The sequence below is a fragment of the Phodopus roborovskii genome, unplaced genomic scaffold (genome assembly GCF_943737965.1).
Source record: "Phodopus roborovskii unplaced genomic scaffold, PHOROB, whole genome shotgun sequence".
NCBI classification, from domain to species: domain Eukaryota; kingdom Metazoa; phylum Chordata; class Mammalia; order Rodentia; family Cricetidae; genus Phodopus; species Phodopus roborovskii.
This window is the reverse complement of record NW_026126418.1, coordinates 67,119,105-67,146,242: the sequence shown is the minus strand read 5'-3', so window position 1 is coordinate 67,146,242 and position 27,138 is coordinate 67,119,105. Positions and strand designations below refer to the sequence as shown.

At 55.8% G+C, this 27,138-nt stretch overlaps 1 protein-coding gene across 3 annotated transcripts; it reads right to left on the bottom strand.

Moving 5' to 3' along the window:
- Positions 1–1,086: 1,086 nt before the first annotated feature.
- On the bottom strand, positions 1,087–26,928 carry Gpsm1 (G protein signaling modulator 1). Of its 3 annotated transcripts, none has more exons than XM_051184883.1 (14): positions 26,767–26,928; positions 19,972–20,193; positions 19,005–19,140; positions 18,608–18,750; positions 18,098–18,221; positions 17,727–17,842; positions 17,044–17,199; positions 16,142–16,250; positions 15,069–15,192; positions 9,730–9,800; positions 8,875–9,054; positions 4,551–4,707; positions 3,925–4,133; positions 1,087–2,518 (listed from the first exon to the last, which is right to left on the bottom strand). In XM_051184883.1, exons 1-14 carry the CDS (start codon positions 26,832–26,834, stop codon positions 2,312–2,314), a joined length of 2,022 nt encoding a protein of 673 aa, XP_051040840.1. In that variant the 5' UTR covers positions 26,835–26,928; the 3' UTR covers positions 1,087–2,311. The 3 variants fall into 3 exon arrangements, with proteins under 3 accessions (XP_051040840.1, XP_051040842.1, XP_051040841.1); XM_051184884.1 differs by lacking the exon at positions 1,087–2,518 and adding an exon at positions 2,897–3,193; XM_051184885.1 differs by lacking the exon at positions 8,875–9,054.
- Between the last annotated feature and the right edge of the window lie 210 nt (positions 26,929–27,138).

The window sequence follows — 27,138 nt, the reverse complement described above, 5'->3', positions numbered from 1 at the left end:
GGTTTTTAAGTGCAGGAGGCCACTGTAGCCTGGCTAGGCTGCCTTGTTGCCTTCGAGTGTCTGGACCAGAGTTTGAGGAAGCCTAGAACTGGCTATATCTGATGGCTAGTGCCAAGCTGGATCTAAGGGACCACTGGATAGGAAGCCAAAGCCCATGGTTTGAACTTAATCGCTGTGTGTGCCTTCTGCATGCTGCTGCTCTCCATCTGGGGTCTTGCTGCTCCAGAGCCCTCCTTCAAAGACATCAAGGTTTTACTTTTAAGCCTTGCCTTCCACACAGACCACTGTACAGTCTATACCCCCACCCTGTTCTGCAGACTCACCCTAGGCCACTGTTCCCAGATGGCAGCTTGAAGGTGTTCTGACTGGCTAGTTAAGCTGTCTATTCCTCTCTCTCAGTGGAGACTTTAGTAAAGTATCACCCCAACATCCTAGTACTTCTTGGCCAGCCCAGCGTGACTCCTGTGGAGTGACGTGGCCCCTCACCATATTCCCTTCCAATGGCAGTTCCTTCCAAAGTTGGCCTCCCAGTAACTAAGTAATCCAGCCTGCCTGGAAGAGTTTGGCTGCCTCTAGAGCCACCACAGTGCTCCAGACTCCCAGGGGCTTCTCTAGGTTATTTTATTGGTCTTAGCCTTTAGTAGGCTAAGGGCCCAATCAGGACTTGTCCAGGGGATGCTGCTCACCTCATGAACACTGAGGACAAGCCAGGCCCTCCAAGTTCTTCTGTTGCTTGGAGTGGCATAATCCAGTCCCAGTAATAGGAACTGCTAGGAAAAGGAAGTCCTGTGACTGGAGCTAATCCCATCAGGGTAAGATTGCTCAGGATGGGTAGTCCTCATAGTGTCCGCCAATGCAGGGTGGCATCCCTGGCTTCTGCTGCCTATCTCTGGAAAGCCAGGACAATGAAGAACAGCAGAGAACGCAGCAGGTTGAGGCCCTGGCCCCAGCCCCTCATTGTTACACACAACAAGGACACATTCTTCATGATCTCAAATGGCTTGTACGCTAGAGGATGCTGCACTGGGCAAGCCAATCCCATGTTCTGAGAAGGCTGACAGACACAAATTCCAACGGAAGCCACACTCACTTGGCAGACTTTTATTTTTGGGTAGAACAAAAACGTACCTCTCAGGTTGGAAAGAACCCACGGATAACATGGCAAACACGTGTGAGCAATAAATACGCATGTACATTCAAGTATGCAGGCGGCCACTATGTCCCGCCTGAGACCCTGTGCTCTGGTATTTGCTCCTGCCCTTGCCTCTCAGAAGTTGGGTCCCCAGGGTTGGCCCTGCAGTTTCCCTTACCCTGGCCCCCTCCTAGGCTTCAGGGTTAGAGGTCCTGGGTTGGAAGGTTGTACAGAGCCCTTCAGTAGGGCTATCTGCAGGATCTGCAGGCAAGAGCTGGGACCACAGTCCCCAAAGGTCTGTCTCATGGGTGACGCAGCGGTCCAGCCTAAATCCCCACCCCAACTACAATGCCCTGTGTCCAACTCAGATATTGCAGCTGGAGCCCTTGATGAGAAAGCCAAGATACTATTTCCCTAGTAAAATGGGGTGGATGCTCACTGAGGAGACTGGAGGTTCTAGCTGAGCAGATTCCTCATGAATATCCACTGCCAGCCAGCAGGACAAGCCCTCCTTGGAGAAGACCCTGTGTTTTTGGCTTGGAGGCTTGCCTTGTCCCCCTGCTTCAAAGGCCAAATTCGAGGCTGGGAACTACTTGGTCAGGGTGTCTGGACTTTGCAGTTGCCAATCTCCCACAGCAGAGTTGGGCACTGACAAGCTAGGATAGGGCCTGCCCTGGGGAGGTGAGGCAGAGTACAGAGTGTACCTCCTGCATAGCCATCCCAGGACCAGCTGGGGGGGCAGAACATGCCATGCCACTGTAGCCCCAGAAGAGTCTTTAAGGCTCCCCTGGGGAGATTGGGGGAGTTGGCAGAATTTCACATTTGGTAGGGCTGGGCTCGAGGGAGTAGGGTCTGGACAGCACCGGGGCTTGGGGCCAACATGCTGAAGGCCTAGCCTGGAGCAGGGAAGGGCAGGGCGGGCAGGAAGCTATGGGCCATATGGGGACAGAAGCATGCCCTCCCCCATACAGCAGCTCCAGCCTGAGCCCACCACCCTGGGATAGGGGTTCCTTGAAGGCTGGGTGCCCACTATCTGGCTCAGTGGGAAGAGGTTAGGGGCTGAGCTGGCTCTCCATCATGGCCTTGGGAAGATTTGGCTTATCAAGGGGCCATGGCCACTGTGGACATCTGAATCCCCAGAGTCCAGGGCAGGGCATGCCTGGCAGGACGGGTGAGGCCTTAGCTGGCACCTGGTGGACACTGCTGCCGAGGCTCATGCAGCCCACTGGCCTCCTGCTCTGGACTCCCAGCAAGGTCCACACGCTGCTCATCCATCCGCTTAGCCTGCACTCTCTGGATAAGGCTGAAGAAATCCTCATCAGGCATGGTGGGGCCTCGGGGCAGCACATCGGGGGGTGGACAGCGCTGGTCATCAATCCTGGAGGACTGGGCAGACACACAGTGTAGGTTGATGATCTTGCATTTCTCAGGCCTTTGTAGGTCCTATCCTGGCACTGGGTGGGCAAGGGGCTTCTTGAAAAATATGAGGGCAGCAAACACTGACTTGGGAGGAGTGGAATACTCTAAGTGGGACCTGTTTCAGCCACCTCGTCTTCCTGGGTAGGGGTAGTGTTAGCAGCCTTGCCCTGACATTGTCTCTTGAAAACATCTCCCAGAATTGTGGCTGGCTAATCAAACAGGAAGGGCTAGATGATATATTCTGGATAGAACAAGCCAGCAGCTACTGGGCAGCTCTAAGGCCAACTCCTGGGACCTGTTGATCCAGGGACTGTACCCTAACACTGTCCTAGAACCTAGCGCAACACTGGACTGCCCTTGGAGGGCCTGGGGGCTACAGCTCAAAGCCTGTTGCTTGGAAATCACCACCACCACCCCAACCCGACAAGGGTCTCCTTTGGATCAATCAGCTGACACCACGGGCTCTGCCTGTCCTGATGTGGAGGCTGGGGGGCCTGAAAGGTGTTGGTTTTTCTTCAGGGCCTGGAGCAGAAGGGACCGGAGCCGGTGCAGGTGATGGCTCAAGTATTGGAGTGGGCAGGGCTTCTCAGGAGGAGCAGACTTAGAGGAGGCTGTCTGGATGCTGCTGTGGTTCTGTCTCCTCTGTGAGAATGAACATTAATCTGGAAACTTAGCCTGATGCAGAGGTGGAGTGCTGGCCCCCATCATTCCTGCATCTGACCAAGCTCCACCACATACGTGCTGCTCTAGTCAGAGGGCAGCTGGCCTGCAGAGTGCACCTACCACCCATCCTCTGTGCTGCTAGGCCTTGGCTAGGCGGCTCAGGTCAGCAACACCCCACCCTCACCCCATCCCATATAGTGAGGCCCATCCATGGATAGCCCTACCCTGGTTCTGTCTTCACAGGCCTACCTCTCCATCTTACCTGTCAGCCCCATGAAGTGTCCTTTTTCAGAGCCATTCCTGCCCCCATCCCTCCAGTCAGCTGCTAATACCCCAGCTCTCCTTCCCTCCCAATTCCAGAGTTCCACTTGACCCTCAGCTCCCTCTGCCCAGATGTAGAAGCTGTAGCAGACATTCCTGGATTTGGGGACCTGGCAACCCAAGCTGAACTTGGGCACCAAAGTGTGTCCTGAGGCTGCTGCCTCGGAAGGTGCTTGGTCCCTGAGCATCTGTGCATGGTCCCTGACTCTGCCTGTGTCATCCTTATCCGCCAGCTTGTTGCTATGTATCCCTCAGGCATCCCTCAGACAAGACCAGAGAGATCAGACCTTGCTGTGTGTCTGCTGGGTGTCTATACTGCAACTGACTGAGGACCACCAGAAAGCTGGCCTAGAAGAGGTCCCACCCATTGTCTCTGAGTGCAGGCCCACCTGGTACTTGATAAGCATGTTGAAAAACTCATCCCCTGGCTCCTGAGGGTCCCCGTCACCTCGGAGGTGCCCCACATTGTTGAGAGTGATACGTAGCCCAGGCAGGCTGCCCACGCTAGCTCTCTGGTCGTCCAGCCGGCGGCTCTGGGAGCTGGCAATGAGGTCAAAGAACTCCTCAGTCTGTGGTGAAGCTGTCACGGAGGGCTGAGCTGCAAGGGCAGACAGAAGGTTAGGCCTGGAGAGGGGGCCACTTGGAAAGCTGGCTGGCCCAGCTCTAGCCAAAGGAATATGGCCCCAGTAAGTCCTCTATGCCTGGGGCTGCTCCTAATCATCTTGCCCCTGCCCTGCCTCCCACCCCTTGCCTCCCAGGACTTCAAGAGTTGACAGGAGAAAGCTTTGGCCTCCCACACACTCAAAGGCTGGGATGCATAGACACTTCGTGCTCTTCAGGGCGGGGTAATTACATACTTCCCAGGTTGCAGCTTCGGGGACAAGTGTGGAGGGGGCGCTGGGTGGATGGGAGGGCACTTTGTAGCTGGTGCTCCTGCCCTCTGGACTAGATGGTTCCGGGCTCATAGGAGTAGTACTGGGTCTGGCTGGTGGGTGCACCAAGGTTCTATACTCACCTGCCCTCTCCTCCAGGGCTGGGGCAGCTGTGGCCTCAGCAGCTCCTGCCTGGCCTTCCTCCAGGGGGCAGCGCTGGTCATCCATTCGACTGCTCTGGAACTTACTCAGCAGGTCGAAGAAGCACTCCTCGTCAGAAGATGGGGCCCTGGGAATACCCTGGGTGGGGAGGAAGGCCCAACTCAGCCCTCATTGCCCCAGCCTCCTAGACCTATGGAAAGGATTGCCTACCCTAACCACACACATTCCCAACACAAGGTCTCAGGCCCCCCCCCCCAGGGCGCCACTCCCATCGACATAATGTCCCCCAAACCTGCCCTTCTGTGGCTGCCACCCCTCAGCCAGCCTCAGTCACTTCCCTGTCTTGTTGCTACCTCAGCCTGGGCCAGCCCTACCCAGTCTCAGCGTGAACTTTCCCCAAACTGACCCAGGTCAGGAACCACCATCTTCAGGAATCCTCCTGCATTTTATCTCAGGGGGCCTTGTCAGTTATGCAGAGTTCTATCTGTACCTGACCCCCTAATCCTGTCACCTTCCAATGTCCAGTGAGTAGGCCTCTGCAAGCATTGAGCCAGGCAGGACTGCCACTAGACATGTGACTTCAGTAGCTGAAGTGATGGAAGGATCCATCATTTCATGGCATGGAGACCCAGGTGGGAGGTGAGGGTCTTCTTGACTTTCTGGGCTTAGGCCACACAACAGAAAGGTTGTAAATCAGTGTCAAGCTCAGAAGACAGCAGCTGTGTGAGTGAGGGCCAGCGTATAAGGGAAGACACTAACAGCCCTAAGTCCTCTGTGAGCTGACTGAGGGGAGGGCCCAGGTGAGTGAAGGGGAAGAGCTGGACCTCCACAGAGACTGAGAGTCGGGGGGACACAGCTGCCTACTGCTCAGAGTTCCTTCCTGGGAAGGAAGAACTTGCTGGAGTCTGTAGTGGACTCTGAATCACTGGGCTGACTGGATGGCAGGATCTATCCTTCAATGTATGGGTAGCTTAGTAGGGGGATCTAGTCTAAGCCCTAGGTCAGAGATGACTGTCCTGAGTCCACACAAGTCATGGCAGTACTGGAGGCTACTTCCAAAGGGAGGGTTTGGGTCTGTGAACCCTGAGCATCAGGTGACTGGAACAGGATATGACATTCCAAACTCAGTTTACACATCCTTGGAGGGAAGGGGTATGACTTTGGCCTGCTCTGCAGGCTGAGTCTCAAAAGCCTGGCCTGGGGTCCTAGCATGGTAATAGACGGGATGGGGGGGGGTCCAGACCCACCTGCTGCAAGAAGGTGGAACCTGCCCCTAACCTACCAAAGTCCACACAAAGAGAAAGGAAGCAAGATTGGGAAGGCTTGGTTCTGCAAAGCTATGGCCTTCTGAATGCAGAAAGATTCCTACCATAAGGCACTTCCCATGCCTCGAATTGCCCTGCACACAGAGGCACAGGCACAGAGAAGTTGTATGGTCACCACAAGGTCACACAGGGGTAAGAACAGAACTGCAGTCAGGATACAAACAGACCTGGTAGACAACCCGGACTCCGAAGGCAATGTGAACCCAGTCACAGGAGCTGTGGACAGGGAAGTCACAGGGCAAAGAGAGACCCTACAGGATCTGGGTCCTCGGGTTGACCTTGCTCTCCTTCAGGCTTTGTCCTTCTGTGGCTTAAATAAGCCCTGCCGCCTGACACTGTCAGAGCCAGGAGAAAAACCAGAGCCAAAAGAAAAGGAAAGCTAATGTACACAGCCCCAGCCAGATGACAGTGAGCACTTGGGCTGAGCCTGCACTACTCGAGGCCAGCAGGGGCTTCACGGGTGTGTCTGAAGGACTGAATGCCTGCAGGGTCTGAGCTGCACTGTGGAAAGGGTCTACTTAGCAAACACACACACACACACACACACACACACACACACACACACACACACACACACACACACACACGGACAGAGCTCGTCTTCACTGCTTGGATCTGGATTTGTTCTGAGACTCTTGCCCTCACTCCTGAGTTGTGAAGAGCCATATCCTGGCTAGAGACTTGCTTACTCTCCAGGCTTACTGCTCTGTCCCTACCCCATACCCTTCAGGAACATGAACCCATTTCTGAGAGCATTCTGTGAGGACTGTGAAAGGGCCCCTGCCCCCTGCCGAAAGCCTAAGTCTCTGGCTCTTTCCCAAAGGTCTGAGTTCCTCTTGAGGTCTGACTGCAATCTCTACTACTTTAGTTTAAGCCCAGGTCCCAGAGAAGTGTATAGACCTGGCCTAGCCCACCCCTACCCTAGCTGACCAAAGTCCTGCATGCCCAAGGACCCACACTCACACAGGATCACAGGTTCCCTCCAGCAGCAGCAATCAGGAGTTGTATGGGCGCCAGGCCACGTGCAACCCAGGCAGGATGCCAAGGTGCCAGGCACAGCCGCTACCACCTGCTCGAAGTGCCAAGAGTCTCCTCACTGCCGCTGCTGGGACCCACAGTGTTCGCCAGATGCTTAAATAGGAGCCAGGAAGAAGGCTGGGCTCTCAGCACCGCCCTCACTGCTGCAGCTCATGAGTGCTTGAACACACACACACACACACACACACACACACACACGAAGAAGGCTGGGTTCTTCTAGTGCCCACCCTCACTGCTGCAGCTCAAGAGTGTGTGAGCACCTCTCTCTCTCTCTCTCTCTCTCTCTCTCTCTCTCTCTCTCTCTCTCTGTCTCCCTCAACAATGAGCTGGCTTCCCCCAGCTCAACAGAGCACACCCCTTGAGGCCTGTGGGTGGGCATGCTAAAGGCTGTGGGGGTGGACAGCTTATTTGAAAGCCCTTTCCCACCCAAGCCCTGGGCCCCTGGGCTTCCTTCCAAAGCTAAATCTGGGCCCCTGGGAGAAGCAGTCTCTTCCTTCAGCTTTGCTCCTGTGGCCACCCTAGGTGGACTCCCACTCTGGCTTGAGTAGCCCTTGACACTGGCAAGGCGGCCACTTGGCTCTACCACAACCTTCCTCTGAGCCCATGGATAAGAGCGTATGTGTTCCCTTCCCCAAAGCCTCCCTGTGATGGGAATAAAGTGGGCTGGTGTGGGGTTGAAGGCAGCCGCCCTGGCAGGAAGGGTGGGCTCCAGGCACTAAGAATAACCAAGGCCCCTATGCAGCACAGGCTGCCAAGCCTGTGGCAGGGGAGGATGCTGTATGCTACTTCCTAAGAACCTCAGGACCACAGTGTCCTGCATAGAGACTCCTAAGTCTAAATACAGACTCTGCCTTCGGACCTCTACCAGTGCCCAGTGCCTGCAGATACTGTCCAGGCACAGTGGGCACCTATTGGACCTGGCAGGCCCCACCCCTCCACCCACTGGCCACCCGTCTTGGAACTGGCCATTGAGCTACCCATTTTACCATGTCTGTGTACTGTCAAGAATGCTGAGTGCTCCTAGGAAATGAGCATCCAGGCTGTGCTGTGGGTTCCTGCCAGACCACACCAACCCTCTAGCAGCTCTCCAGTCTCACTTTGATCAGGATGCTAAGCCCAGGTAGAGTTGGATGGCATCTCCCTGCCCAGAGCTGTTGGAACACTGGACAGATGCTAGCTTCCTGCTGTCCCTTCCACAGCTGGCTCTACAATTGTACACAACTGGGTCCCCACATCATGCCACTCCTTAAGACTAGGGATGGAGCATGTGCCCCTCTCACACTGAACTGTCCCCAGTAGTAAGGTCTTTCCCTTGGGACCTGTCCCATGGGCAAGCTTGGGGCCATCTCGTCATCCTCAGCCACCCCTCACATTACTCTGCTCAGGGCCACCATTCTGCAACTTAGGAGACTCCCCAGGAGCCCTCTTAGACTCTTGAGACACACTGAGGAGTTGCAGGCTATATCATGTCTTGGCCTGGAGGCAGATCTCCCAAACTGGAGCCCCTGCCTGGGATCTCCTGGCCTGTGCCCAGGCACTCCAGAGATTCTAAGGTGAGGACAGAATGCATTCTTGGAGTAGGTTGTGTAGCCCAGCTCCTTTAGCTTGTACAGCCAGGATTCAAGGGCCCCAGAAAGGCAACGAAGGGGCCTGTGACACAGAGGGAGCTCCCCTGAAGACTGGTGGCAAAGGTGGAAACTGAGGCCCAGAGACAGCCTGTCTGCAGGAAGGCTGACCTAGAGTGCTCATGAGGGCTCCCTGAGGTGCAGTTATGTCTGTACCCCGCAGGGTGCCTGGACTGCACAAGGCCAGACAGAGGGCCCAGCAGCTTACAGCTCTGCCTCCCAGCTCAGCCTCGATGCCCCCACCCCAGGCTACCAGGCTGGATGGACAGAGAGGACTCAGTGTTCACAACTGTCTCCTGGACTCAAGAGGCACCTACCGTACGAGGCACCTGTACCCTTACATCAGCGCTGTCCAGTGGAGAGTGGCTACCCTCCCGCTGTCTCCTCTCAGTAGCATCCGCCCCTTCCTGGTACTTCCTGCTCCTCATGGGGAGGGGGAGTGAGTCCCTGCCTGGCCCCCTCCAGTCCCCTGTGTGGTGGATGTCTCCATTTTGCTCCTGGAGAGGGAAAGGCAGGTTGGACATGAGCTAGGGCACTTTGAAACCAAAGTCCCCTCTCAGTAGTTGGCCCAGCTGCCCACCTTAATGGATACACATAGAAAGTTCTCAGTTTCTGAGAATAGGAAGTAGAGGGCACAGAGCAGACATTTGAGGAGTGCCAACTTCCTTAAATGCCAGCCTTCTAATGCTAGGCAACAGAGGTGGTCCCAGGTGTCCCTGACCTTGAACTCATGTTATGCCCCAAAGGATATTTACAACTAGAAGATCAGAGGGGCCAGGCTACAATGGACTATATAGTACCCACACTAGTACCCCAGATTTGGAATTTGCCAAAAGCCATCAGCTTCTCCAACAATAATAGCTGTTCCCCTTCTCAAAGTCAGTCCAGTGGCAAGGAACAGACAGGACCCAGGACATGCCACCCAGGGAAAGTTCATGCCAGAGGGTAGAGCTGGAACACCTCACGGGAAATGATGACAAATGGGCTCCTGTAGGGCCTCAGGCTGCTGGGGGAGGGACATTTATCTCCCAGGGTACAGGACCCAAAGACAGTGCCGCCAGCTCAGCAAACACTGCACATTGGGCTCATTAACCTAGAGGCCACACGCCGACCATGTCTCTGCTGCCATCTGTTCCTCAGTCCCTCCACCTCCAGCCCTGATCCCAGCTCACCCGGTCCAGGGGGAGCCGAAGCAGGTCCCAGGTCTCAGCACTCAGTCTCTGTGTCCTCTTGGGTCTAGCTCCTGGAAGAGATCACAGCCCATCAGCTCAGTGCTGACCCTGAGCTTTGAGGCCACTAGCCAAGCATGGGGCGTGGGAGACCAAAGACGCAGCAGGACTGCACCCCGGGGCCAGAGTTCATAAATCCCCTCTCGCGTAGGGAAAATCTAGTGTCTGAGTGTTCACTGAGTCACCTAACTAAGCTGTGGGCAGCAGACAAGGCAGGTAAGGCCTAAGGACAGATCTGACCCCGAGAAGGATGCAGCAGAAGTAGCTTTGGTGTCTCCACTCCATCCCCAACATACAGGGGATTCTCGGCCAAGCCACGCCTTGTGCTTCCCACTGACTTAGCTGGTATTGTTCCTTCTTCCTGGAAGGCAGCCCAGGTATTCCACAGAATACCTGCCATGAAGCCACACCTGATCTCCCTATCTTTTTTTCCCTCTTGAGTCAGGTTTTCTCTGTGTATCTTTGTAGTCCAAGCTGGACTTGAACTCACAGAGATCCCCCTGCCTCTGCCTCCACAGGGGAGACAGGAGTGTAGAGTGCCTGGCTATTTGAAGACCCAGCCTCTTCCTTGTCCCTGATGTACCAGTTCTCCAAGGAACTGCCGGCCTGCCACAGAGAGCAGGACCTCATTTAACAGCCCAACATACCTGCCACCTTTCTCAGCCCTCATTGGGTCTTCCAAGCATCCTTCAGTCCCCAGACAGATGCTGGGTACCAACCACTCAGGAGCACATCATGCAGTGCACACATATCCTGGGAAGGGCTTGTGAGGCGGAGAAGTGCAATAAGGAGAGGCAGCTGGGTGCTGGCAACACTGGACTGATGCTGGCATTGTCCTACGGGCTCACCCCGAGGAGCATGGAGTGACACGTGTGGAGGGCTGGTCAATAACCTCTGACCTATCCATTGTTGCATTATGGGACAAAGTGGTCAGTGCTGCACTCACGAAAGCAGCAAATTCAAGGCCATCATTGGCTACATAGTGAGTTTGAGGCCATCCTGAGCCACAGTCTCAAAAAGAAAAATGATGGAGAGAAGTGAGGATTAGTGCAAGGCAAGCCAGGCCTCCTGTACCAGGTCTTTAGCCTGATGGCTCCGGACCAGCCCTTAGCAAAAGCACAGAGTATCAAATGCCCGTGAGACAGGGAAGGCCATCAGAAGGCGATGTGACCCCATTTCCTGTCCAAGCTGGGACCAAGTGGCTCTGAACACCCAGGAGGGCCCTGCCTGCTGTCCCTCCTGCCCTCAACACCAGCTCCTCACAGCCGCAAACAGCCCCTGCAGGTGCAGCTGCAGCAATGAGCCACTCGATGCCCACTCCACGCCCAGGTTAGGAGAGGAAGCCTATGGAGGAAGAAATGATGAACACTCAGCATGGAGACATCCGGGTGGCGGTGTGTCCAGGATGAGTCCTCTGAAGAGCAGAGAGGGCCCTCTCCTGTGATGCTGCATGGGTGGACCTGAGCTGTGGCACAGACTAAGCAGTCCTTCTGAACCACAGCCTGCAGCTGGCTCAGGGAGGGCATCCTTCTTGTGCAGACAGGGTGGGAGGCTTGCTGGGCCCAACTAAATGAATCCTCTGTCTAGAGTCCAAAAGGTCAGGTCCGGCCAGTGTTAACGACCATGCCTCCTTGGCTGAGCCTCCTCCACTGAGGCCTCAGATCCTAACCACTCCTTCAGTTTCCTGTCCACCCCACCTACAGTACAAGGTCTAGAAACTTTTCCAATATGTCTACCCATCCAAGGTGGACAGTCACTGTCTTGTGAAGGCCCCTGACCTCTATGTCTGAGGGAAAGTCATCCAAACTTATGTGTTCCTTGTCTCAACCCTCCCTACAATGGGAAGTACACCATTCCCAGTCCATGGTGGCTGCTACTGGTAGTTTTACCTTCCAGGTGGACCTGTGTCAGCGCTTCTCCGTGCCAGATACACAGTGGGCCCTGAAGATCTGCTTCCTGTCTACTGGGTCTGCGGGTCCATAAGGTCCTCCCTTGTGGCCCTCAACAGATGCAGACACATCTGCACAGCAGACTCAGCACTCTGGCCGTTTGCCTGGCTGTCACTCTCAGCACTACTATCTGCCTCCCAGAAGGGGCACTGAGGCACAGGGCTAGGGCAGACAGCCAAGGCTAGAGCCCACAGCCTATACTGCGGCTCAGACATCCACCAAGCATAAAGCATATCCCTGACCCAGAAGTGGAGAAGGGCCTCCAGTACATTTCCCTAAGTGAGCTGCCCTGTGCTCATACCACAACGCTGTGCCCAGAGACGAAAGGCTACAGACCATCAGGAGCAGAGGGTTTCTACTATGTCACTGTGTGCATGTGGAAGCCCAGGCCCATCAACCCTGGCATGGATCAGGGCTGGCCTCCCTTCTTCCATGCATACTCATCAGAAGGGCAAACAGAAACACTGCCTGCATGCTTCCCATACCACTGCATTCTGGATGGCATGGACCCAATAGCCAAGTATGCTTTAAGGGTCTAAGACAGCTACACAACCAGAGGAACTGGGCAAGGGAAAAGCTGGCAGGGCAGTACCCCCACCAACTAGGACAGTCTGGGGCTGCTGCTTTGCTGGCTGAGAAGGCACCACCAAGGAGAGGTAAAGGGGTCTGTCTTCGTGCACAGGAGTCCTTCTTATGACCCCCACCAAGTCAGGAGAGAAAAACAGCCTTTTCCTGGCTCTCGAGCCCACTGGCCACCATCACACACTACTCAGCTCAAAACACAGACCAATCACTGCCCAAAGTCCAAATGCATGTCTCCCCCGCCCCCATGGCCCACTCAAATCACTCCAGTTTTGCAAGCCCACAATGAGTGCCTTGTCTTGCAGTCCCACGGGCCACACCCACATGTAAATACCACACCAGACTGAGTCTAACAACATAAAGGCCCCGTCTCCCCGGGCTGTGTCTTCCTTCCAGCCCTAGCAAAATGAAGTCCCCAGACCCGGAGGCCACCTATCCCCAACTCTGCTGGGTCTGTGCCCTTTGGGGTGCCCACTTAGCCTCCTGAACCAGAACCACTGGGTATGTACCTGCCTAGCTCCCGGTCAGTTTATAGGTGACAGAGCCAGCCCTTCTCAAGTTTCTCAGCTGGGTCCAGCTCTCTGCTGGCTTCCTGACCCTGCTCATTCCTTGCTCACCTGAGTGGGGGTCTCCCTCAGGGCCACCCAGACTCTCACAGTGCCGGCCTGCCTTCAGCAGCTGCATCCCGGGACTTCAGAGCACCAGATCCCTCTCCCTGGAGTCCTCCTTGGAGCATAGACTCTTCTCTAGTGTCCAGAGCCTGGCCGTTAGGCGCAAGTAGCCCTGTGGGGAGGAGACTTCGGGGGCCCCAGCTGGGAAGGGTCTGGCATGCAGGGCAGGGCAGAGAAGCCAATGCGGGGAGGACAGAGCTGCCTTGTCCCTGGCCATTCACTCGTGACTTGCCCCCCTTTCACTTAGCTTGGAGGAGGAAGAAAGAGTCTGGACGAGGAGCTGGCCGCCTCTGCGGGAATCTTTCCAGAAGCCAGCCAGTCCTGCTCAGGGTACAGGGGCTGGGGTCTGTGCTAAGAGCTCTATACAGAGCTATCTACCCTGGAGAGCCCCAGCCATAGGCCCACACTACACAGTTCTATCACACACCATTCATCACTGCATCCCTTGCCACATATGATGACTGAGGGTCCCCAGCCTTATTTTCCAGGTCAGGTCATGTTGAAAAATACCAGGCTTGAGGCACCAGGGGGCTCTCATGGTAGTAAATATCCCTTCTGGATATCCTGAGAGTCTGGAGCCAGTGGGTGTCCCACGAATAGCTGGGGCTCCACTCCTGGCAAACTCAAGAAGCAGGGGGGAGCTGACTCCCTGCTGGGGCCTGCCCCCACCCCAAAGCCCTATGAGCCTCCAGAAGCTAACTCAGCATAGCGGCCTGCATCCACCCTGCCCCTCCTTTGTACGTATTAATGTATTTACTTTGTAAGGAACATTCTGTCCTTTCATTCACTGTGTCTGACCTGCATGGGGCAATCATCAGTCTGAATGAGGTCACTAAAGTGGCTTTGCCCAATTAGTACTCCAGGCAGGCACATATTGGCTCCCTCCAGCCTCCCCGAGCCCCTCCTATAGAGCATGGTGACAGACACTCTAGCTACTGGGCTGCTTGGGAAGAAGCCATTTCCTGTCTTCTTGCCATGAGTCCTGTGGATCAGAGAGGGAGGGGCTCTAGGTGACCATGAGTCCTCACTCTCTCAGGGACAGTGCAGAACTGGCCACCATCCCTCTGCCATCGCTCCTGACTGGCTCCTGACTATCATTTTGGCCCCAGATCTTTCAGATGCCCCTTGTGATGGCTTGAAGAGGAATAGCCCTTATAAACTCATGTTTGTATACTTAATTCCTAGGTAGTGGAACTGTTTAGAAAGGATTAAGAGGTATGGTGTTGTTGGCAGTGTGTCATCTGGAGTGAGCTTTTGAGCTTTGAGGTTTCAAAAGCCCATGCCAGCTCGGCAGTGGTGGCGCACACCTTTAATTCTAGCACTTGGGAGGCAGAGGCAGGCGGATCTCTGTGAATTCCAGGCCAGCCTGGTCTATAGAGCGAGTTCCAGGACAGCCAATGCCTCACAGAGAAACAGTGTCTCAAAAAACCGAGAGAGAGAGAGAGAGAGAGAGAGAGCCCATGCCAAGCCTGTTTTCTTGCTCTGCCTGCAATGTTTGGATTAAATGTGTACTCTCTGAAGCTCTCCAGTACCATACATGCTACCTGCCATCACACTTCCCCACTGTGATGGACTAAGCCTCTGAAACTGTAAGCAAGATCCCAATTAAATGCTTTTTTTCCCCATGAGATTTGCCTCAGTCATGATGTTTCTTCACAGCAATAGAACTGTAACAACTAAAATACCCCTGATTCCTGATTTGTTCCAGTGAGGTCCATTTGTGCCCCAGAACTCTGGACACCCTGTCTCTCCCCACATCACAGTGCAACACAGCTGTGTCTACCTGTTTCCCTACTACCACTGTGAGCCCCCCTGGGCAGTGGGAAGTGGTCTCCCCTGGGCCCACAACAGGGGTGGGAGGTATAGCCTCTTCCTTTACTGAGGTGTTAGTCCCTCCCTTTCTAGCAGACCTACTATGTGTCCTGAACCAAAAGTCAGTCTTGTTTCTCGAACCCTGTGTCATTTCCTGAGTTTCTCTCTTGCCACGTCCCTGCTCGGATGCTGCTCTGACTGTATTTACCTCAGGCTGAAGCCAGAGCCAATGAGGAAGCAGACCCCAGCCCTTAGAACTCGAACTCACCTTGTGCTTCATAGCCAGCCAGATCTGGCTTCTCTGCCGCTGCTGGGCTAGTCAGCCGACCCAGTGCCAGCTGCAGCTGAGTAATATTCATGCGGGCTGTGAGCTCCCCGTTTCGATCTCCGATCTGAAGCAAGCAGAGGTGGGTAGATGGGCAGGTGAGGCTGGGAACCACACTCTCTTTATGTTGGTGACAGGGCTCCAGCATACCAGCCTTGGCCTGCTGGATAGCCTGAGCTGACCTCAGACCCTTGGATTTCTTAGAGAGCCAGTGCCCACTATCAGAAGTTGACTGGGGGGGGGGGTTGGGTGAGGGTTATTCCTAGATGTTCCGGATGGCCTCTAGTCCACCCCTGAAGTGCTCAGGGTCTTAGGAGACATGCTCTGAGTGGTCAGCTTGACCCTGCCCTGGGCTATGCCTGTCTCCACCCTAGGGGCTGGTCTCCTCTTAGGCCCCACCAGCCTGGGGCTCCACCAGTGGGACCCTCTTGAGTGCAAGCCCAATATGACGAGGACAGAGCTCAGAACTCTTTGGAGATCTCTGCTTGCACTCGAGGGGCAAGAGATCCCATGCAGGGATCTCTTCTGCTCTGAGCTATTTTATCCCCCCCACCTGAACCTGGGCGCCCATGAAGCTCCTTGTGATGCTGTGGGGACTTGAGGCCCAGCCTTAGTTAGGGAGGGCAGGTTCCGTGGGAGGTCTCTGCACTGTCCACAGTAGCAAGGGACTGAACAAAGAGGAGGGGCACCGGCTTCCTAGGGATGTGTCCAGGGAGTTCCTGGACAGACAGCCTGTCTCCCTGGTCCACCTCCAAGAGGTTACTCCCAGCAGCCTCATAACCCAACTTGACCCAATTAAATTAGGGGTTGGAGGATGGAATCCACACAGGAGACACCAACACTCCAAGAGTGGAAAACGGATCCTTGCTTCCCCACAGACCCACTGACCCTGTACACACGGGTGGGCCTTGTTCTCTCAGGGAACCCAGTGTTCAGAAAAGCCAATGGGGGCAGCCCAAGGAGACAACAGGCTGCTGTGGCTCCAGCAGAGGCTTAGGGGAGTGGGCCCAGCTCACCTCCTGGGAGATCTGTAGGTGTTTCTTGGCAAAGGTCAAGGCCTGTGCGGGGCTCCCCATGGACACATAGGCGTTCCCCAGGCTCCAGCACGCCCGGCCCTCTCCCACCCTGCGGAAGGTTAGACAATTACACCTGCCTTCCAAGAATATCTGTTGTCCCAAGTCCCTGATCCTTTCCCAACCCTGGTACACAAGGTACCAACAGCACAGCAAGTCCTCTGCCACCGAGGGGCCCACTGGCCCTGGCCCTGGCCACAGTGCTAACTGGTTCACTCCCTTAAGGGAGAAGCGCAAACCAGCTGAACTTTTATTATTATTATTGAAAGAATTAACTTGATAAACTTGAGTTTGTGACCAGCTTACCCTGGGGCCAGTAGAGGGCGTCCATATGGCCCTCAAGGCTCAGCTCTTAGGTTGTTGCTCAAAGCCTGGGTCGCCCTCTAGTGGCCAGCAAGGTAATAACCCCCGCAGTTTGCTCCAAGGTTCCCTCACCCAGGTCCTAAGTGAGACATTTCGCTGTTTCCATTGCTGTATGGCCATTATCTCTATCTAGTTCCAGGACATTTCCATTATTTACCCCTCCCTGAAGCAGAAAATCCTGGGGATAGGGCAGCTCTTGGAGAATACCCCCACTATTGCTGCCCCTAGGCCTGTGGCTCTGAGACCCTGCCTGCTACAGCAGATCTGCGTGGAAGGCTATGCCAGAGTTAGAGGCCATGAGATTTAGAGGCCATGTTGCCACAGGAAGAAGGCTGCAGATCTAAATGATGGAAAAAACCTTTCTCCACCCCAGGTCCTGGGTGGGAAGCTGCTCTGACCATGCTGTGGTCAGCAGGGAAGCAGGGACTCATACTCAGGTTGTCACTGTAAGCCGCCCCGGCCCAGGCCTTGTTCCCACACACCTATCAGCCAGCTCTTGGGCAATGACCAGGTGCCGCAGATGGTACTCAGCAGCGCGCTCGTAGTCCTGCAGCAGCGTGTAGGTGTTGCCCAGGCTGTAGCAGGCCTGTGCTTCCACCGCCTGGTCCCTGAGCTGCCGGGACAGCTGCAGCGTCTTCCTGTGCAGAATGAGCCAGTCCGTAAATGGGTGGAGTGCCCTTCCCTCCTCAGGAAAGCCTTGCGTTTCATTCACAGCACCACAGGAGTGTGAGTGCATGGGTTCCCACTGGCTAAGGAACTGGGAGGCCACTAGCCACTCCGAGCTGATGACACTTTACCGGGGATCCAAGACCAAGTGTCCACAGCTCAGAACCATGAGACGAGCATGTAGCCCCGACACCAGGCCAGGTCCTGGAGTCTCAGTTCCATCTAGTAGCCACCACTCTACCCAGGAAGCAGCTGACTAACAACTGTGGCACAGATTGGGAACACACATGAGTTTCACCCACTGGCTTTTTGCAGGGCAGCCAAGGTCCCCAACTGGCTCCTGGGAATGCTAAGTTATCAGTGAGCCCTCCCCCTCCTCCAACCCCCCCCCCGCAACATGGGAGGGGCATCTCCACAGCCTGGTGTTCAGCACACCCCAAGGCTGCCCCTGGGATGGGCATTTCTATGTGGCCTATTATCCACTGCACCCAGGACTTACTTGTAATGTTCAGCAGCCACATCAAAGCGCCCCAAGAAGATGTGGGCATTGCCCAAGTTGCTGTAGGCCCTCCTCTCGGCTGCCTTGTCTCCAAACTCCTTGGCGATGGCCAGGCGCTGCAGACAGACCCAAGCCCAGAGATGATCACATAACCTTGGGACCCCAGACACACAGTCAGGGATGTCTCCCTGCCCGCGATGTTGATTTGATGTCTGAGTGTCCAAGAGATCAGATGGGAACCCCAGGACTAAATACAGTAGGAGCTGGGGGAATCATGGGGCAACCAGCTGCCCTGTTGTAGAGGACAATGAGGGGTGACCCTAGAGTTTCCTGTTGTAGCATCCCTGCCCCAGCACCCAGGCCCAGCTCACCTCTTTGTGGAAGGTTGTAGCCTCAGTGAAGTTTCCCAGCAGGTAGTGGGTGTTACCCAGGTTGCCATAGGCCCTGCCCTGGGCCGCCCGATCACCTAGCTCCTTCACCAGGGACAGGTTCCTCCTAGGGAGACCAAGTCTGGCTGAGCTATGTCCTTCCCAGCACCAGGAGAGTAGCTTACACCTCCCCCCTCCCAGGATGAAAGTACTGAGTGGTTCTCCTAGGATAGAGGGTGGCTTGGAATGGGTTCCTTAGCTCCAATGACATCTGAGCCTCAGGGTGGCATCTGGTCAAGACCTATCAGTCCCTGATGGGTGTGTGGGAGGGGAAGAGTAGCCATAAAGCATCAGAGCTAGATATGTGTGGGGATGCTTTGGGTCTGGGGTCCTGCCCAGTCCCTTGCCTGGCAATATTGGTTCAAGAACTGTCTCTGGAATGCAGAGGCATTCAGACAAGCCCTGGTCCCACCAGCCCCCACCCTGTGGCACCGGCCCACCCCACTCACTCACTCATAGAACTCAGAGGCCCTGTGCAGTGTCTCACGGACATCAGGTGGCAGGTGCCCAGGGTCCTGTGCAGCATTCCAGGACAGCTGCTTGCCCTTGGCGTGGTACACATTTCCAATGTTGTAGAGTGCTCTCGCCTCTCCAACCTGTGGGCAGCAGTGGGATATGGGCCCATGCTCTACAGTCCCCCAGGAAACTCACCCCAAGGTGCCAGCTATGTAGTCCCCCAGCCTGCTGGGTCCCTGAGGAAGAGTAAACCCAGTTTTACCCCCTACCCCTTCTATTCTCTGCCAGTTGGGTGGAAGAGAGGGCCAGGCCCATTGTTCTGACTGCTAATGTTTGAGGTTAAGAGCCCCAGCAGGGATGGAAAGGGCACATGATTCAAGGGCCAATCACCCACCTTGTCCCCCTGCTCCTGGGCAATGTCCAAGTGTCGCTGGCAGCAGACGATGGCCTCATCAAACCGGCCTAAGACCTTGAGTGTGTTGCCCAAGTTCCCGCTGGCCTTGGCCTCCCCCATGCGGTCACCAATGGTCCTAGAGGGTAGGAAGGAATGAGGAGCCAGGTAGGGTCCATCTGGGCCCTGAGCTGAGCAAGGGCCAAAAGCCTTGGAGGAGAAGGACTGGCAATGGAGAGTTAGCTTTACACACTCATCAGTGAACCCTAAGGGTTCAGGCCACTGGCACCAAACCTGAACTGAATGTTGAGGACAGGATGGGGCTACCTGGTGAGTAGGGTTACCAGTATGGGCAGGGCTGGGAGAATTCTGCCATTCTGCCCCCGCTCCCCCATCTAGGAAGTCAAGATGACTTTAAAGCCTCAATAAGGAGCTGGGTTGAATGAGGAACAAGGGAAGGGCCCTGTAGAACACAGTAGGACCAAGAGTCAGAGGCTGGATAAGACTGGGGACATCAGAGTAGAAACTCAGGAATGGTGGGAATTTGAGAAGGGTGTGTGCAGGTGGGAGATCATAAACCTTTGAGGGGTTAGAGTTCAGAGGGGGAGCAGGGAGCCCCTGGGGGCAAGGCCACTCCTAACAGAGAAGATGGCAAGGATGGAGTAAGCCTGAAGTCAAAACCATCGAAAAGAAACAGCTGTGGGTGGTACAGGCAGTCTCAGGGAGAAAGTCACAGGTACAGGAGGAGGCCAGACAGAACACATGGACTGACACATGTTCATACACGCGTTCATGCACATACGCACACACCTCTTGACTTGAACATAGACCTCTAAGGGGTCCCAGATCCTCCTTTCAAGCCAGGGCCCCCTGCTGGGCTCTCCAGGCTCTGAGACATCTGCATCTTCCAACGGCCCCACGGGCAGGGCACCAGGCTAGTGCCGTCAGGCCACAGTCCACCAGTGCTTACCGTGCCAGCAGGAGGTCATGTTTGTGGAACTGCAGGGCCCGGGCATACTCCTTCAGATAGAAGTAGGCATTGCCCAGCTGGCTATAGATGGCACTCAGGGTCTTCAGGTCCTCGGTGCCCACCTGCACAGCAGCCTCGAAGAAGGCCACACCTGCCTTGAAGTCTCCTGCCTTGCACAGTCGTTCGCCTTCCAGTGCCAGCTCCAGACAGGAGGCCTCCATCCTGGACAAAGAAGGAGTATCAGAGCCTTTGGGACCCTGTGTGGTCACAACAGAGACAATGTCCTTCAGCAGCTGTGGTCCACAGCACAGCTTTGTTCGCAGACATGCCTGTTGAGGATTCATGTCTCAGAGCAGATACTAGACCCAACAATGCCCCAGACATTCAGCTCACCTTTGCTACCTTTTTTGTTTTTTTCTTTTTCTTTCCTTTGTTTTTCGAGATAGGATTTCTCTGTATAACAGCCCTGGCTATCCTGGAACTCACTATATAGACCAGACTGGCCTGGATGGAACTCACAGAGATCCGCCTGCTTCTGCCTCTGCCTCTGGAGTACTGGGATTAAAGGCGTGTGCCACCACTGCCCAGCCTGATTGAGTCTTTTTTTCTTTTTTATTGGCTGAGACAGGTTTTTCTGTATAACAGCTCTGGCTGTTGCTCTGTGGACCTGTAGACCAGGCTGGCTGGCCTCCAATTCACAGAGATCTGCCTGCCTCTGCTTCCCAAGTGCTGGGATTAAAGGTGTGTGCCACCAACACCCGGCCTGACTGGTTAAGTTTAAAGCCAACATCAAGTGCTTTGTTGCCCAAGATGCTGGCCCCTCCTCTGTGTCATGAGAATCAGTCAACAATTTGGAGCGATGAGGGGAAGGGGTGACAATCAAGGACAGTAACCAAAGGTTCGTTAACCAAACTGCAAAGCCACACCCACTGCATTCTGTGCTATCACGAAAATGGGGCATTTTGAACTTTCCCAAGATAACACTGCCATGTGAACAGATGGTGGAGTCAACGGACCCTGACAAGCCCATGTATCTGCATCCCTGGGCTCAGAGCACTCTAAGTCCCACACTCCCTGTGCCCACACACCAACACCCTGGGAACCAGGCCATGGTGTCAAGTCCCTTTGGTATCCCAAAGCCCACAGCACTTACGACTTCTTTTCTGTAGTACAGTGACCGCTTGCAAGGCCCCTATTGTTCCAAACCAACCACTAGCTGCCCTGCCCTTCTCCTCTGACACCATGAGACCAGGTGCCAAGAAGCTGGGGTGCCTCCACTCTCCCCAGGGAATGGAACATGAATTCTCAGGATGCGTGGCTTCTGGTACCTGCCATCATGCTCCAGTCTGGGCTTTTCTTGCTAGGGCATCTCTGGCTATCCCCCAGTCAGCTTACCACACACCCATGCTGTGCCAGCTGAGGCCTTGCTTCAGTACGGTGTTGCTCTCTGGGACTGTCAGGTCTGTCTGCCACAGGGAGGCTGTGGAGACCTGTCCCTTCTACACACACAGTCCAGACATTTCTTACCAGGGCTGAGGACTTCCTGGCAGCCACCTTACCAAGCCCTCTGGGAAAGGCCATCAGATGCCACGTTGGCCACAAGAGGCCTGGTTACTGTGGCAACCAGCCACAAGGCATCTTTCTCCTGTGGCCAGTGCCAAGTTCTGGCTTCTTAATTAAGGCCTAACTGTCGCTGCCCCATGGTTGCTCTGCTGCCCTTCTAGAGGACTGCACAGGAGTGTCTGTTACATGGGGTACTACTGACTGGGGGGGGAGTTGCCATTCCACCCTGTCATCCTCCTATCCCAGAGATTTGGCATCCAGAAAGCAAAAGTTTGGGAGAGGTCTTGGGCAGAAGCCCTCGAAAATATGCCAGAAAGGGCATTACTGTGTTTACTTTGTACCAGATGGGGAATTGACATGGGCCATGACACAAAGAGTCCCTCCCCACAATACACCCCTGAGTCATGCCAAGCATCCACTTCTGACACCTGCCACTTGGCCAACTAGCACCTTTTTCTCTGCCAGTTCCTGTCTCCCCCCCACCCCAACTCCAAGAAACTCCCAGATCATGCCTGGACCCACCCAGACACCCAGCCCTGAAGTCTGACACCTGGCTGGCCCCCACCTCTTTCTCTGTAGGTTCCGCATCTTCTGCACATACAGCCACAGCTCCAGGCCCACAGGCAGCAGCAACGGGCGGGGGCGAGGAGCACCATAGACCACCTTGCACACAGCCTTCTCGGCCAAGCTCAGGGCCAGAGGCTGGCCCTCCATGGTCGCAGCCTGCATCACAGAGCTCTGTCTATAGTCTGAGGGATGTGCCCATCTCAGGATCCAAGGGGATCCCAAGCTCTTCAGTAACATTGTTCTCCTTCCCTGGTATGACGTGGATCAAAGGCTCAAGGGCTTTGGATGGACCAGGGGGGCGGGGAGCCTGCGGTAATCCTCTGCCACCCTTCTGTCATCCTTGGGGGTTGGGCAGAGAGCATGGAACCAGTCCTTTGGCAAACTTTCATGCAGGTCAGACTCAGGACCCAGGGACTTCAAGAGTGTTAAGACTGCACACAGCAGCCGCTGGGACGTTAGTGGTGAAAAAAGGGTTAGACACAATTCACGAGAATCTCCCAATCTAGCTCTGCTCCCAACCTAGCACTGACAGAGGCCGGCAGGACAAGCTTGGTGCTTGGCCCCTTCCCTCTCTCGAGCCCCTGGCGTTTGCTCTGCCCTGGATGCTGGTGTGGACAACTCAACTGACCTGGAACACGGAGTCCTTGTCACCCTGCAGGACCCTTGCCTGCTGTCACACTTGCCCAACTCTTCAAGGTAAGCTCTCGATTCTACGTCTAACCAGGGGTAGGGCCACACAGGGTCTGCAGAGGTCATTTCCAAGGAAGTTGGGATTTTCCTCTAACTTCTAATTTCCCAGACACCTTCTCAGCCCTGCTGGGACCAAAGGAGGGACCCCAAGAATGGAGGGGAGCGACCAATGCCCACCTATGGAGAGGCCCACACAGCAGTGCACACTCCAGTGTCTGAGGGCAGTGTGCACACTCCAGTGTCTGAGGGCAGTATACAGATGGCCTCTCATAGGCCTTTCCCTAGACCACTGACCCGTTTTGGCCTTATCTCAGTGATGACAGAACCACTCTTGAAGTCCTCTAGCTAGACTACATGCCTTTTGGCCATGTAACCCAGAGATGAGAATGAGGAGGTTTTAGCTGCAGTCACAGAGATTGGACAGCAGGGTAGTGCTCTCCCTGGGAACACTTTGGGCTCTTAGCAGAGACAGAAACTCCAGGGTGGGTAGAAAAGGCTTCCAGGCCCTGGGTAACTCATTTCAGCTCCGAGGCTCTGCGGGCACAGGGCTTCCACTTCTGGTTACCTTGGCCAAAAGAATCATGGTATAGCCTGAACCACCCCCCACCCCACCCCCGGCTCTTTTGGGCCTCCTTTCCTTCCCATTGACATTCCTGCTTTGTTTCCACCCTCTCCTGCCCTCTTGGGCCCAGCCAGTATGACATGGCTGAGCAGAGAAGTAGCTGGAACCTTTGTGCCCCACATCACCTCTGCAGGCTCATAAGGGACTGCTCATCTGTCACCTGTCAAGGTGTCCATATGCCCTAGGGGGGCTGCAGCCATTTGAACAAACAGATGCTGGGTTATCTGAGGCCTCTAAAAGACCTGTCCACTCCAAGGGTTACCTGAAATCCTGCCCTCTAGGCTTAAGACCAAACTTATTTGGGGTTTGGAGCTTAGTGTTCCCCACTGGTCACACCATCCCAATCCTGGGAGTCAACAACTTCTTCCTGGGATTTGTCATCTGGCTAGACAGACCTATTGCTGAGCAGGTAAACAGCAATCCTTCACCTCACCAAAGAGGACGGCACTGCCTGCCCCAACTGACCCTCCTCCACACTGAGGTCTTGACCCCAAGCCATGTCACCAACTGGAGTCACTTTAAAAGGATCACAGCCCTGTGCTGTTTCACTTAAGGATGCCAAGAACAGTAGATTGCAGCAACAGGGACCAGGTGTCACTGAAGCAGTGACTGACTCCCTAGGTGCCAGCCGCATTCTGCTCATGTTCCCTGGCCTCCTGATCTCACCTGCCCGTCCCCTTAAGGCTCCTGGTGTCCTCCAGTTCCCACAACCATCTGGCTCCTTAGCACTCCAGGTCTAGCTACCTGAATCTTTGCCTGCCTCCTTCACTGAAGAGTAGTCACCCGGCACCGGTCCCTGGCCAAAGGCTTGAGAGACCCTTTCTCACAGCTGTCGCAGGCCGCCACCCCTCCCATTCAGCATCTCCTGGAAAGAAGTCACACTGACAGCCGGGGAAGAGAGAGAGAGAAAGAAGTAGGAAGACTGGGGGTGAGCACGGTGGGGGCAGGAAATGCTGGAAGGGAAGGTCCCTAAGGACAGGTGTGCAGGGATATCTGGGGCTAGGATGGGGAATGGCCCTGTCTGTGGCAGTGCTGAGGGAAAAGACACAGGAAGAAGTGGCTGAGTGGCAGAGTGGGAGCCAACACTGCTTGGCCATGCAGCCACAGAGGCCTTGCCCATACCTAGGGATGCCATTCCCAGGCACCAGGTGCACCTCTTGTCAGGCCACCCCAATGTGCACTCCCCTGCTTCCCCTCCATTCCCAGCCTCACTCAGCACTTAGCTACTTGCCTCCTGGAGCTGGGAAGCCAGAAGAGGACTTCCAGGGACTTCCTGGCTACTTGTTCATCCCTCTGGAAGCCTCTGTCCCAAGTCCCTCCCTGTTCTGGCCCCAGTGTCAGTGGGCCAGGGATTCTCAGAGAGCTTCCCCACCCCCACCCCCTTTAGTGTCCCTGCCTCCCTGACCCAGCCCCTCTCTGCACTCCATGAGGAGCGGACAGATCAGGGGCACATGGGTCTGTCTTCTCAGCTCTTTAGCCCCATTTCATGCGTACCAAACCCTCTCAGTCAGGTGTCAGTGAGATCGGGATGCTCCTGGGAAGGTGAATGGTGCAGAGAATGTCTCCCACCACGATATCCTGTACCAGCCCAGAATAGCCACAGGAGTTCTTAGATCAGGTGGACTCAGTCCACCTAGGCACCCATGTACCTGAGCAGCCACAGGTCTTGGCTCCCATGCCGGCAGGCAAGCTTCCCTAGACACCCTGGGGTTCACGTGGGGACAGGACATGCTTGGCTTTCTTCCTTCTTAGTTCCAGTGGCCACAGGTTTCTGAGCCTGATGGTAGAGACATTTCTTCTCTGACCCCTTTCTAAAACCTGCTTCACATCTGTGCAGCCTATCAAAGCCAAAGACTGGCTGTCCAGGCCTGGCTGTGACCTCTAGGTGGAGACCAAATAGCTCAGGGGCCTCCTGGAAGGCTCTTAGCTGCTCAGCTTAAATCTGGTCCCAGCTCAAACCTCTGAGCTCAGCTTGGGTTTCAGCTTGGATGGGTGCCAAGTTGAGCTCAGGGCCTCAACCACTATCCTGAATACCGTCCCTAACCAGTGAGAGCTACTCAGGGCCTGAATTCTGCCTAGTGAATCACCGCAAGGGAGAACGGGGCCAACGACACAGCTTGGAGATCTGTGCTCTGAATATTCTTTCTCTCTCTCCCCCTCCCTCTTACACACACACACACACACACACACACACACACACACACTCTCTCTCTCTCTCTCTGCCTGGCAGACACCTCCTTCTCAAAGGTGGCTGGTCCTGAGGTAAATGTGACCCTACACAGCCTCTGCCCCCAGGGAACTCTAGGAAGAAGCTGCCGGCAAACCTCTACCCCTGCACCATAACCAGGAGACACAGTACAAGGCTGGGACTTTATCTTCAACACCACACAATGGGGACACTGTCTTCGAGCTGCAGCAGAGTAGAAGGGGGAGGGCCAGGTCTCTTTTCACCAGCCACGAAACCCTCATTTTGATCTTTGGGGGTACTGGGCAGAGCTTGACCAGCTGATAAGCCACCTCACTTGGGACATTTTTCTTCAGAGTTGGCTCCTAGCAGGGAGGCCCCATATTTGGGGGAAGGCTTAGAAGAGGTGGGAATCAGAAGCTCACAGCAGAGAGCCAGGCCTTCCTCTAGGGCTGGTGACAATCTGCAGACACTGCCCAGCACTCAGGCCTTTCCAGTTCAGCCTGGGAGGCCAGAGCGAACTGGCGGTACCCGGTCCACATCTGGAACCAGCACCTCATGGGGAACACCCTCATCAGGCTGGAGTCACCAGGAAAGCATGCAACCAGAGGCAGGGCTATCCTGTCATCCCCAGTGGGCGTGGGCACAGAGCACAGACCGCTGGATCACCTGTGAACCTGCCTGGAAGGCAAGTGCCTTTGTGAGGAGGCACACACCCACCTGCCTGGCGCAGGCCCAGGTCCTGCTAGCCTGGGGCTGCGGATAGCTAGTGAAGGCAGGGCCCCATCAGGACAGCCTGGGTCGTGTCCATGCCACCCCAGCACCGGGTCATGGCAGTCTCAGGCTTGAGAGGAGAACTCCTGGCAACAAACCCTGCCATCCCTGGATATTCAGGGGCCCGCAGAGCTCGGGGGAGGAGCGCCCGCCTCGAAAGCCCCTTTGGCACGGGGATGGGGTTGCCGGCAGAACCCAGCCCCCAGCCCCCCCCAGCCCCTCTGCCGCGGGGCCCATCTTTGGGCCCCGCGTCCCCACCGCTCCCTGCGCAGAGCTAGGGAGGCGCGTCCCCGGCCACGTTGCGCGCCACCGCTGCAGCCTTTGTTCTGGCCCGGCAGCCTCCCGCCCGCGCCCGCCGCTAGGGTCCCCGTTCCCATCCCGGTCCTCGAACTACCTGGAGTAGAGGCGCCTGGCGGCCGGGCCCGGGAGCTCGTCGGCCGCGGGCGGGGCTGGGCTCGCCATGAGTCGGGGACGCGCCGAGCAGGAGCACCGCCCCGCGCTGCGGCCGTCCGCCCGCCGATCTGCCCGCCTGTCCGCGCGTCCGTCCGCCTGTCCGCGCGTCCGCGCGAGGCGCCGAGGAAGTGATGTGCTGGGGTGCCACCGCCCCTCCCGCCGGAGCCGTGATGTCACCGCCGCCAGGCGGAGAGAGGGTGGGGAGGGGCAGGCGCCCACCGGTCACCACTGCGGCGATCCCGCCTTCCGCGGGGTGGGCGGGGCCCTATCTTTGGGTCCAGTGCAGGGATCGGTCTCCTCTTAGTGAGAGCAA